Genomic DNA, 13,432 nt, shown 5'->3' with positions numbered 1-13,432 from the left:
CAGAGTTGCTTTGGTCACACCATGTAACCTAGACCTATCTTCTCAGTGTTTTGTTTCTCTGTTTACCTGCTTTTTAAATTGATCACAAAAGTATGTATTGGTTTGAAGAGAGAGGTGGGTTTCAGAGACTTCTGACAAACATAGGCCTTGCTCAAGGAACCAAAAACCATGCTGCTCTTTCAGAGTTCCTTTCATTAAAAACAGCAAGAACAAGAACCACACTAGAAGCAGTTGCTTGCCTCCCCTCATATTTCTGCAAGGCTCTGTGGAAGCCAGACTCTCCATTCCCTATTATCTGTTATGTAATCTCTTGCTGATTCTTTAAACCTTTCAAAATCACACAGCTATAAAACTATCCCTTCTGCCTGACCTGGCACTAAATACTAAAACTTCTGTAGATTGTTAGCAGTAAAGATGCCAAATAAAAATCTCCCGGATGTACTCTCTCACTCCATGTACGTTGTTACCTTGAGTTTCTGGGATTTGTCTCCAACGTAAACAGTGCTATTGTCACCCTGAAGGAGGTTACATCAGTCTAAAAACAGGGACTGGGTGAGCTCTAGTCCCTAAAACAAAGACAAGGATGGTGGGCCAGGCAAGCCACAACAGATACTGACTAGTACTGTCAGCCAACACTGACAAACGCCAACTGCCACTTCTAATAGGGAACAAAATATACTGAATCTGCACAGTTCCCTAAGTTTTTGTGGGAATAATTAACTATATTTTTATTCATAAAGCACCTTTCTTTTGAGGACTTATTTGATACTAACACATTTTTTTAAAATTGATTTTTTTAAAAATGTGTTTGCCCCCTGTCTGCAGTGGCCTGTCCAAAGCAGTCAGTACTACACGTCCCTCTCCTTTGCCCGAGCGGGGACAAGGACCTTCCTTATTCGGCCTGTCCTCTAATAAAATCTAGAAATGCTTCCCTTCCTCGGTTTACACTAACATATTAAATTAATTTCGCACACCGGGGAAAAGAGTATGAGAAATCACTGTAGGCTGTGGAGACAGACGTAAAACATTGTAACAGTCACAGCGACCCACACTATATTTATAGGAGTAATAGTTCAGAATTTCTATTATTGGCTCCTAATAACCTAATACCTTTGGGTTTGTTCTTCACCTCCCTGCTGCCAAACTTTGAGCTATTTCATTTTATTTCTTTTAATCACCATATTCTCCACAGCAGGAAGAAAAACACAACAAATAGAAACCCAACATACGAATTTATTTCCTAGTTGCTCTCATAAAAACTTGGATGGAAAAAGAGATTGAAACTATTATGGTGACTCATACGAAGTTTTGAATTATACAAGGAATTCATTTAACTACTTTATTAATTATCCTTTACAAGTCCATAAAGTAAACTGCGACCGTTCTCTCCACTGCATGTCACACGGACGCCTGTGCAGCTACCAGGACACGCATCGGCACAGGAGAGCAAGCACGCCCGGGTCGGGAGCTGCACTCATCCATCTGCCGGCTGAGTGCCCCTGAGCAGGCCACCTCACCTCTCTGGGTTTCAGTTTACTCTTTGCAAAGTGGCACGGGTAGGTCAGATAGTCTCTAAAGCTCTATAAATGTATGAAAAAAATGAATTATTTTTAGCCAATTAAATATCCATGGTCCCTCTGAGGTAGGTCAAGCTCAAGTAAAAATTATTAAGATTAAAAAAATAAGTGAGGCACAGTGGCAGGATGAGAGATGAGATTAGGGTCTATACGTGGTAAGTTAGAGGAGGTAAGGGCCATCCGACCTTGAGGCAGCCCACTTAACTTAGAACAGGGGCCATACTGAAAGTCATAAACTTTTTCTGAAGAAGTTACTGACTCAAAATTAAATGTCTGTGTAACAGGCCAGAGTTTTTACACATTCCATAAGCAAATGAGCATTCAATGTGATTTACAAATAGTTTTAAAAGCCATTTTTTCCCTAATAAGGACATTTGTATTTGATCCTTGCCCTCTACAGTTGGGGTTGTCGAAAACGTACTTCTATCTCCTTTTTTCCTACCAAACTCACACATGTTTACAAGGGCAGGCTCTAATCCGAGCATGAACGAGGTCATGAGACAAGAGTCTGATCAGGAAGAAAAGGCAGGGAGAACTCCACCGCCCTTTGAAATTTTAACTCCTGTGCAGGCACTCCCACCCCGCCCCCCACACCCCTCTCGTAAAGTGTGATATTTATTTATCTTTGATTCTCCTCAAAGGTGCCTGGAGAAAAGCCTGTCAAGTGAGCTGCCACCTTCGAGATTTCATCGGTTTTCCTCAGTTGCTGGGCCGATTTAAATGCAGAAACCGAAAAGTCTTCCGCCTGATTGGGCTTTCTCAATACAAGAGCTGGCACAGCCTCACGCAAATATCATCTAAGCGTAACAATAACAATATTAAGTTCTCTCCTGTCACAATGGGCCTACTGTTATTTGGTTGGGTTGTCATTCCACCTGTCAGCTGCCACCAGAGGACAACAAATTTGCAAATTTACACAGTTTTCTTAGGAATGTTATTTCTTTTTTTTTTTCCCTCTTTGGACTCTATGTTTCTGTAGCTCTTATTTTTTTTTTTTTTTTATGGCATAGTGGCTTACTTAAACATAGATTTTTATAACTTAACTGGAAGGGTACACTTCTTACAAATGGAAACTGCCACAAAATAGACTTAACTTAGGCAGTAAGCAGGAGGCAGAGCAAGCAATAGCATCCAAAGTTATGGTTTCTTGTCTTACTGGGGCAAAAGGGTCTAAGAAGCTTTTATCCAGAGTTGTGGGCTGGGCTGGGGGCCTGGAAAAAAGGAAACAGTAGCTAAGGGAATCTTACTCACATCCACAATTCGGATCAACTGAAAAACACTTGCACACGTTCCTGAACACCATGATTAAGTAAGGCCAGGTTGGAGATCTGGCCCCCGAATCAGTGCCCTACTGTGTTAGGAGCCTCTAAACAACAAAAATCTGTGGGCTCTTCTCCCAGAAAAAGTAATAGAAAGTGAAAGACAGGGAGAAAAAAGGGACTTTCCCATGTTGGGATTTTTTTTCCAAGCAATTAAAGAAAGGTATGATAAATGAGGTCTGTTCGGAAAAAAGTCCAGCCATTGTTAACATAACCAGAACAGTTTGCATGACATCGACGTAACCTGGCAGCCAAGGAGAGTGGACTGGAATGCACACATATGAACAATGACAACTTCACTGTACTAGTCAGTAAGGGTGGTAGACACTGTTGAGTGAGCATGTGTACTGTGTGGCCATCACATTCAAAATGACTGAGCGAGTAGAGCAACAAATCTGCATCAAATTTGTGTCAAGCTTGAACATTCCTCCATGGAAACTATTCAGATGACTCAGAAGGTCACAGCTATGGGCAACTGGTGATTGGCAACTTCATCATGACAATGCACCCGCTCACACATCTCATTTTGTGCAGAGTTTTTTGGTGAAACATCAAATCACCCAGGTGCTCAGCCTCCCTACAGCCCAGATTTGGCACCCTGCAACTTCTGGCCTTTTCCAAAACTAAAATCACCTTTGACAGGGAAGAGATTTCAGACCATTGATGAGATTCAGGAAAATAGGACAGGGCAACTGATGACAATTGGGAGAACTATGTGAGGTCCCAAGGTAACTACTTTGAAGCAGACTGAGGCATCATTGTCCTATGTACAATGTTTCTTGTATATTGTGTCTTCTTCAGTAAATGTCTCTATTTGTCATAGTACATGGCTGGATACCTTCTGAATAGACCTTGTATATCTACTTGCTTGTTAATTGTCAGGGTGGGTACCATTTTTGTTCACTACAGAAATCCCAGACTTTCAAACAGTATCTGGCATTGAATGAATACATTATTAGACTGGATTAAAACCTACAGACTTGTTCTATTCCATATTCAGTCAATCAGTTAACAATTACTGGTGATGTGCTAAATGCTGGAGACTGTCTAAGCCTAAAGGACCTATGGTAAGAAAAGGCCCCTGGGTAAGGAGGTCATAATAACAGTTTAATACGGGGCATCTCATGGCACTGTGTATAAAGGGATTTGAGGGCAAGGAGAAAGGCATCTAAATCAGACAGGCAGTCAGTCAAGTCCTCCCAGTGAAGCTGCAGTTAGATTCCACAGAATGAACAGCATGTGGGAGGAAATGGAATATGCAACCACATGATGAAACTAAAAGGTCTGTGAAACGGTGGGGAATTAAACCAGTAACATGTAGGGGAGTTAGCATGAAGAGCCTTGATGCTAAACTAAACGTACTCTGGAGGCTGGAAGAAGTCGTTGAAGGTTTTAAACAAAAGAGTGGCATGATCTGACTTGCATTGTAGGAATATCACTCTGACAACATTAGTAGGGACAAGGAGAGAGACAGGAAGATAGGGCTTTGCAGTAGTCCAGACAGAAACAATGAAACTAAGACAAACTATCCCTGTATTCATTCATTATTTCATTTCTTCAACCAAGAATTCTTAGTGCATTCCGAATAGGTAACAGCAGCGGGAATATAAAAATGCCAGTTTTAAAACTGTGAGTAGGTAAAATATAAAGAACCAAGTGACTGACTAGGAAATTCTAATATGACTGCCATGGTTATGGTTTGGGTGACTCGAGGCCGAGTCATTCCATTCACCAAAACAGACAGTGAAATGGGGAAGTGTAAAGGGGAAATGATGGAAGTAACTAGCTGGGAGAGGTGATAATATGTGCCACTTCAGTTAATCTGAATTACAAGTTCAATATCCAAATAGAGATGTCTATCAGACAATAGACAGGGAATTCACTACACTCATGAGAACAAATTGAAAAAAAAAATTCCCTTCTATATAACCTCTCAAAAACTTCTATAAGGGCACTCCTTGGATACTCCAAATTTCCCTCCTCGTATTCTCAGATAAAAACATAATCAAATTAGCTAAATTTCTTTCTTATATTCTCACAAAAATGAAATTTATGCCTTTACTAAAATAGGAACTTAGAGAAATACAAATTAAAAGACTAATTTTCCAGAAAAATAACCATTGCCCTGGCTGAGGTGGCTTGGTTGGTTGGAGCCCTGTCCTGTAGCTGAGGGGTTGCAGGTTCAATTCCCAGTCAGGGAATGTGCCCAGGTTGTGGGTTTGATCCCCAATCCCAGCATATGATCCCCGGTCCAGGCATTACAGGAGGCTACCAGTAGATGCTTCTCTCTCGCTTCGATGTTCCTCTCTCTCCCTTCCTCTCTCTCTAAAAGCAATGAAAAAATGTCCTCCAGTGAGGATAAAAAAAAAAAGAAAGAAAAAGAAAAACAACCCTTTATGTTGATACTCAACAATAAAAAGCACTACTAAAATTCTACTGATCTGTTCATCAAGGGGGAAATCCATAATAAACATGATAGTAAATTAGTAGGAGATAAAAGAAAGGAGGAAGACAAATGAGAAAAATGAATGTGTGCGCATGACGTTCCTGGTAGGAATGTGACTTAACTGTCAAGTCCGGAAGCCTTTAATTGATCTTAGGCATGACATCTGTGCATTTACACTCACCACCAGCAAAATGATTTGTGGCAGTTTATGCGAATACATTCAACACAAACAAATAAACGAGAAATGTGAGATCAATGAGGAACACATACAGGAAGGAAAGTCATGCCAGAAGTGAGATCAGCACACACATGTACACTGTTTAAGCCTCCACAGCTTATTAGAGATGGTCTGTAAATTTGGCTCTAATCTTCCTAGTCATCAATGTAAAGAAGAAAATACAATCAAATATAAGATTTATCATAGCCTCAAGATTTTTTTTAGAAAGTAGAATTCCATCCCCAGGTCTCTCGAAGATGAGGTGGTGTGGTGTACCAGACGACCTCCTCAAACCTCCATCACCGGCACCGGCACCGGCACAGCAGTGACTGGCATCCAGCTGTTCACTGTAACATCCGTCATTGAAGGCCAGTGCTTTCACAATAGTCTACAAACAGGGTTTTGAGTAGCTAGACAGCAGAGACTTCGAAGTTCAAATCTTTCAAAAAGAAACCTGAACACAGATCTGTCTGTGGTGTAATGCTGAGGCGCCTGGATCCTTTACCAATAAATAGCTGGAGAAGATAGGGTTAAAGTCCTCTTTTAAAAAATTAAGGAGCTTAATGAAGACATCACACTGTACACACATGGATTTATAGAAGATAGTCCATGAAAAATACAGTGTAATTAGCAAAAAGATGAGCTTCAGAGTTACACTTGGCTTCAAATCCTGGTTTTGTTACTTATTGCTATATGACCTAGAAAAATCACGTAACCTTTGTGAGTCTGTTTCCTTGATCTATACACACGTTGAAGTGAAATAAAAAATGTATAGTGCTAGCATAGTCCTGAGTGTGTGGACATAACAACTGAGGGGTGCAGGGCAGAATACCAACAGTATACGTGATATTCAGGGGAGGAAAATACAGAATCCGTATCCAGAAAAGAAAGACCTACGTGCACTCGATCGCACAGCTGAGTACGACGCCAAGAGAGCACACTTCTATCAGCGGGGCTGTATCCCATTCCTCAAGAGTGTGGGTGGGTTGAAAATAAGTTGAGAACACAGTTTTAAACCAAGCTCTTTTTTGCTTCCTTCCATTGCATATAATTAGTGAGTGATCAGTGTTTGTTATAAATAGGAAGAACCTATACATCAAATGATAAAGGCCAAAAAATAACTCATTCATCTAATTTCTAAGTAACCACCTCCATATCACTTCTGCATGTCATCAAATTTAAGATGCAGCCAAAAGAACACTTATGATAAATGACTTAATTATAAACCTATACTTGCCAGGAAACAAATTTTAATTTAATGAGCAACATAAAAAATAACCAGAGCCTGTTCTCAATAGTAACTACTCATTCTGTGCGATGGCAGGTGTACCCACGCACTTAAAGAGCAACATCTGCTTCCCTTCTCACAGATAACTTCACCCAAGGAAAGAAGGGAAGCCCTTGTTTCACCCCAAAATGCTTTAAAAGCCAAAAAAGCACAACCAGATGTGGTTATTTAGGAGTATTTTTCTTCCTTACAGGCTTCTTACTTAAGAATCATAACCCTTAAAATATTGCATTTTTATTTTCATTCAATTAGCCTTTTTTGGCTGGTCACCTAACCTATTTTCTGGTCATCTCTACTAAATTATATTCACCCCATTCCCAGACCACTGGGTTAACCACGCTTCTCAATCCAGAGTATACTATTAATACCAGTCTATGCAAGGGACCTTTTTTATTATAAGGGATTATTAAAAGGGATTTTTTAAATTATATTTTAATCCCCCCCCACCTTTATCTCTAATTCTCATTCTCTCCTCCTACATGAGCAAACCCTTAATTTTCTGGCATCTGTTTTTGGGTAGAAATTGTTTATTTGAAAAGTATAAAGTATTGTTTTGTATATATACATGTTTTAAATTTTCATAAACGGTAACATACTATGCATAGCCTTCTTTTCTTTTCCACTAAATCATCTTTCCAAACTGTACCCATGATGCAGTAAGGCCCTTCAGTTTAGACCAAACTGTTGCATTGTATCCACAGCATGAGCCTGTGACCCCAAACAATGGTGCTTTATCCAAAAGTGACCTCCAGACGAATTAAAGTGTAAGCGTAAGGCAGCGAACAGAAAAAGGTATCAGATTGGAGATCAGTCCTATGGCTCTGAACCCCAAAAGCACAAACTGTAAGGTTAAAAAGAAAACGTGATATATTTGAAAAGCTTAAAATTAAGGTCTCCGTCAACACAAGCCACGATAGTAAAAATCCAAATAACTAGCATATAAAGACATGCTTAACTTCATTAGTAATCAGAGTCACGTAAATTAAAATGAAATATCACTTTACACCCATCAGTCTGAAAAATGAGAAAGCCTAAATACATAAAGTCCTAGCAAGGAGCGTTGATTCACTCTCGGTGGGACGCAGCCTCTCCAGGAAGCAATCTGGCGCACTCAGCACCTCCGGACCGCTGTTCCGGACGGCGCTGCAGTCCCGGTCCTGAGCGCAAACGCCGCGAGCACAAACATGTCCCCACGCCGTTGTCCGTGGCAGCAGCGGAAAGGAAAAGACAACCCACTTCTTTTTTATGTAGTACAAAATTGTGCAGTCCCCGACTATGACAGTATATATCTCTCATCTTGATAAACTTTTTTAAAACAAAGAGTCTCTCATAAACTTCTGTAGAAAATGAGAGCAAGCCCGCAAACCTGAAGTACAAAACAAAAATATCTCACACTTGCGAATGTTTACTATATTCCTACAGAATCAAGGAATTTTTGTTAAATTAACTAAATGCTCGATACAAAACCCCTAAAGATTTCATTCAATCTATACAACATTATTTAAGTAGTATAGCAATGTACTTTGAGACCGTATTTGAGAAATTTAGAAAAATGTATTACCCTGTAGCTATGATGTGAGAATCAAATAATAAGAAAGTTGAGTTCTCTAAGGTTATACCGGGTCATTTAACAATAAAATGTTCCTATTTTTATTTCCCCATGCTGCCTTAAGAATAAGCATACTAATCAGTTCCCAAGAATTATCGCATACAAATGCTGGAAGTTGAACAAGGCACAATGCTCTGAGTACACCCAGGGCTTTAAAGAAAGCTGCGACGGACACCGTTGCTCACGTCTCACTTTGCTACGGAGCTCACACACACATGTGGCTCTGGAGTCAGGGAAAGTTCTCCAGGTGCCTGAGTTTTAAATAAGACAACAATTTGGTCACTCTGGTGACCGAAGTTAGGGAAAACAACTAGAATTATAAATATGGAACTCATTTTTCTATAGCATCTCTAGTTTTCACATATTTTCCCAAACTTCACATATAAATCTGCAATAAAGAACACTTGGGGCGTAAAAGCCCACAAATATTTGCTGCCTACATTGCTCCTAAGAAACTGCTATCCTGAAGTGTGCTTTAAATACAAAGGGTCCTTGCCCAAAGCCTACACTTTCACACACACAGAGAAACATTTACCGAACACAGAGGCCACCAAAAGAACCACATTCAGAGGAGGGGGAGAGTTAGGGGGGGGAGGGCCTGTGCAAAATGCAAGAGAGGCTCTGGGCAAGGATGGCAATTTGAGAGGCCCAGGCAGATTGGGACGTGGGGCTTTGTTCCATCAAAAGGTCGTTTGAAGCACAGTATTTTATTTTTGTAGTAGGGTATTGAGTTCTGAGATCTCTGATACACCCCAGGGAACCAGCAAAAGCTGGTCTCAGCACTGTGCCAGCCCCCTGCCAGGTCACTAATGAAAGTGGAGAACTGTGAGTGCACCCAAATAAAACACAGGAAAAGGCGAAAAAGGACTCCGAGCTGGGTCCGTTCCTTTTATTTCAGAGGAGCAACCTTTTCTGTACTTAGGGACTAATGAGTCATGAACAGGAGGTGGGAACAAATCACACAGTGCGTTACAGGGAGGGACAACACAGGTTTGGCTTTGTGTTCAGGAGCCAGTTCAGTTTTCAGAGCATTTCCCAGCAAGGACCGAAAGCAAGTTGAACAAAGGAAACAGAGCAGTTAGATACTTGAAGTGTCTCCATTAATACTCCAGAGAATTGGGTGCTTCAGAGTTGAAGTGATGGTGGAGGTGGGGGGGAGGGTATAGGTAAGGGGCCCAGGGAAATCAAATAAAGATGACTTTATCTGAAAAGTACATAAATTTTTTCCACTGTTGTTACTTTGAACTTTATCTTTTCTAAGGGATATGAACTCCAGTTCCTCAGCAGACTTTTAAAGGGAGAACAGAAATAAAGCCTAAGGAGGTCTTTTATTTCTCCATCCTCACCACTTAATTAAGAAGAGCCTTTACAGAGTTCAAGGTTTTAATTGCCTTCTCCCCCCGCCAACCCCCTTCTTCAGTTACACCCACAGAGCAACGGAGCCAGAGCAAAACAGATATCTGAAGCTTCTCTCAAGGAGGAAAAGACACCACCAGCACAATTACCCCAGACACTATCTCTGTCCCTGCTTCCCTCCAACTTGTACTCCCCACCCCCTCCTCCCCAGCCAGCTCTCCACCTCTCTTAGGTGCACACACCCCACAGCGTTCCTGGTGCACAGACAGGAAGCTTCCCTGGTGCACAGACAGGAAGCTTCCCTGGCATGACTGACCGTTTGAAGCAAATGCTGCGGCATGAAAAAGTTCCTGATAATCTGAAGAAAACTGGAAGAAGAGGGAAAAGAAAGGAGAAATGAGATATTAAAGAGAGGAAAGATGGGTTAAAGAAGCTAAATATGTAAAAACTTAATAGAAAAATGAGATACATTAATGAAAAATAACAAGAATCCAATAAAAATTTTGATTTATTTCCATATACCTTAAGAATCAAGAATTTTAATTATTTTACCTTTATGCACTATAATGACATGTAGGCCAATTAAAAGATGTTTTTAGGCCCAGGATTATTTCTGAAATTTCCTGTCCCGCCCAAAACGTAGACCACAGACATCAACACTAATCTCTCTTTAACCCACAGAGAAATAAGACCCTTGATTTTTATTTGGAATTCTAACAATAAATTCAGAGTCTGCTCTCTAAGGGCCCTGTAATAGTAAATAATAAACTATTCTTAAGTAATTAAAAATAATACCAACCCCTATTATTCAATATCAACAATGTGCATTCATGACCTCTAGTCTTTGTAACTGAGAGGGAAGTCAGACATTACCAGGTATTACAGTGAGGATACCATACAGTAAATGACCTGCTCAAAGCCACATAAGCCTAGCCAGTGACAAAGCCAGGATCTGAACCCACTTTCTCCTGATACCAAAGCCTACCTCTTTCTACTAAACCACAGAGGAGACTGAGCTGTAGCAAGCCCCTTTAACATTTGGGCACTTAACATTTCACATTTTTAGATTTTTTAAGCTTCATACTATAATAACCCAGAGTTTTCTACAATCAACAATTTATCATGTAGATCAGTAATAACAAAAAAATCAAAATGAGAATGACATTTTTGCTAATTAAAGTAGATTGGCTGTAGGGGATCTCCAGGTTGTACTTCGGCAGCTGGATGAGTTTCTGTAGGGTCTCAGAACCCCCGGCTACTCTGATTATTTGGACTAGAATTGGACCCCAAGTCCTCACCTAATACACAGGTTCAGAATGCAGTTCTGAGATAGGCCTGCTGCCCAAAATAAAGAGAACTACCAAACCAACAGAGCCTCTGAGTAACAAAGAAGCTTAGGGAATTCGCAAACTGCATCGACCTTGCCTCTCTTAATGCCTCTGTGCCCCTGAACCTTCAGGAAGCCTCAGAAGTATAATTCCGTGAGAAAGGCCCTAGACTGGGAGCTAATTCCAGCAGAATCTGGACCTTCTCCATCAGTAACAACATCCCTCCAGTTTAAATGGTATCCCTCCCTAAGATTAGTACGTCTCCCGGTGCTCTGCACCCATCCCATCTGGAGTTACTCCCATCTCCATTTTCTCTGATCTCACATCAACCTTTTTGCCTCCCTTGCTTCCTTCCTATGAGCAGTTAAACATGTTTAGGCCCGCCACAGACCTCCCACAGTCCATATCTCCTTCATACCCTGGTTTCAGTCCCCTCTCTTCTTTAGAGCCAAAATACACGAAGGCGTGACCTGCACTGGCTTAGTCCATCCACCCTCCTCCCGTTTACGCTTGAACCAAATTTACTCTTGCAACTGCCAGTCTACCAAACAGGCTCTCAAAAATTAACACTTTTTACTTGCAAAAGTCGTCGGTCTTCTCAGTCTTCATTTTACTTGACCTTTTGGCTGAATTCAAAACCATTAAACACTCTCTTCATTTTCAATGCTCTCTTCTCTTGACTTCCAAAACCCACAAATTACTGATTTTCCTCATACAGGACTTCTCCAGCTCTTCCTCTTCGGTTCCTTGAACAAACAGACCTGCAAGAATGTTGCTGTGGTAGGCCCCCTTCTCCCTACAGGCACTCTCCTTAGACAATTTCAGCTGCTACCTTGATTTTAATCAAACCAGCTCTACCCCGAAGAATACCAAATCGATGCACCCAAGGCTAAACCTGTCTCCATCTCCATTCCTGGAAATGCAGACGCCATCCAAAGAATGGAGGATTCACCAAGGAACAAAACGCATGATTCCTGCAGTTCCCAAGTTCATCGTCTAACTCATCCTCTTGGAGGTCTCAAGACACCTCCAGCTGAAAATGTCAAAAGATGAAAGCCATATGTGCCTCCACGCCTGTTGTTCCCACTCTATTCCTCATCTGAATGACTGCCACCACTTTTCACCCTTCTAACTGAGAACCCTGGGAATTATTCTTGATGCCTCTCCTCCCTTTCACCAATCAATCGCAAAATCCTAATGTGTTTACCTCCTAAATATTTCTATATAAGATCTTTTCTCATCATCCCCTAGTCACTACTCAAATCCAGGCAACCATCATTTTTTACCTGTATTACACCCAGCAGCTTCTTAACTGGTCTACCTGCAAGCTCACTACCCACCATTCATTACATACAGCCACATAACCACACAGCATCACACAAGCCACCAATATCAAGACCAATCTATAGCAGGGGCTCAGTATATTTTTATTGAGTGGATGAATCGATCAATTAATCAATAAACAAATCAAACAACCAATTCAGAGCCCAAGGGCTAGCTCTAATGTTTCCTGAAAAATCTTCTAAAAATTGAGTGGTGGTTTTAGGAAAAAAAGTATATTGCCCTCAATTTTGTGTCTTTGTGTTGCTGCGCTGCTCCAGACTACAAACCCTGGGGAGGTGCATCAGACTGGATAGGTCTTGAATGCTATGTGGGACCCATATTTAAACCTGCTGTGCAGGACTACCAGGTATTTCTACAGCAGTGATTCTCAGTTGGGAATGTTTTTGCCCCACAAAGGGTGTTGCTGCTGGCATCCAGTAGATGGAAGCCAGGGAGGCTGCCAAATATCCTACAATGTACAGAATAGTCCCCACAAAAAGGGGAATTATCCAGCTGAGAATGTCAACAACACCCAGGCCTATAGTTACAAGGCACTACCAGAGTAACCCTATTTCTAAATGCTATCAGGATGTCACAAGATAATAAGCTTATTTATTTCCTCTGTACAATAAAATATGACACATTCTACCTTAGTAAAAATTAATGAGTTTCTTCCATTTAAAAAATAAATAAAATTTAAATAATGGCTTAACACTCCAGCTCTGGGGATAAAATATATACATATTAATAACAAGTTCTGATATGACTTATTCATTTCTTTATTGAAGGCTTTCTACTCTAATCACAACAAAAACAAATACAATAACAAAATGCCTCAGCATGTATGTGCGCACACACACAACATTTTACCTTTGCTTTTTTATAGCTTTGAAAAAACAAAAAGATTGTTTCGCCCCCACACCCCCTTCTCTATTTTCTCCACTGTATTTAACCAAACATAACACAGTT

The 13,432-nt window shown here is 40.7% G+C and overlaps 1 protein-coding gene across 4 annotated transcripts in view; it reads right to left on the bottom strand.

Annotated features, from left to right (window-relative positions):
- RAD51B (RAD51 paralog B) overlaps nt 1-13,432 on the bottom strand; it is a 504,851-nt gene that overhangs the window by 340,008 nt on the left and 151,411 nt on the right. The window contains exon 8 of one of the 4 annotated variants that reach the window (XM_036011234.1): nt 9,540-10,170. The exons of the other annotated variants lie outside the window; for them this stretch is intronic. Within the exon in view, the coding sequence (XP_035867127.1) occupies nt 9,970-10,170 (201 nt within the window). The 3' untranslated portion in view covers nt 9,540-9,969. Of the gene's footprint in view, nt 1-9,539; nt 10,171-13,432 lie in introns of those variants that run through there. 4 annotated transcript variants of the gene reach the window in all.

This window comes from Phyllostomus discolor, chromosome 1 (assembly GCF_004126475.2).
Source record: "Phyllostomus discolor isolate MPI-MPIP mPhyDis1 chromosome 1, mPhyDis1.pri.v3, whole genome shotgun sequence".
Taxonomy (NCBI): domain Eukaryota; kingdom Metazoa; phylum Chordata; class Mammalia; order Chiroptera; family Phyllostomidae; genus Phyllostomus; species Phyllostomus discolor.
The sequence above is the reverse complement of the archived record's forward strand: the minus strand, read 5'-3'. Positions and strand labels throughout refer to the sequence as shown.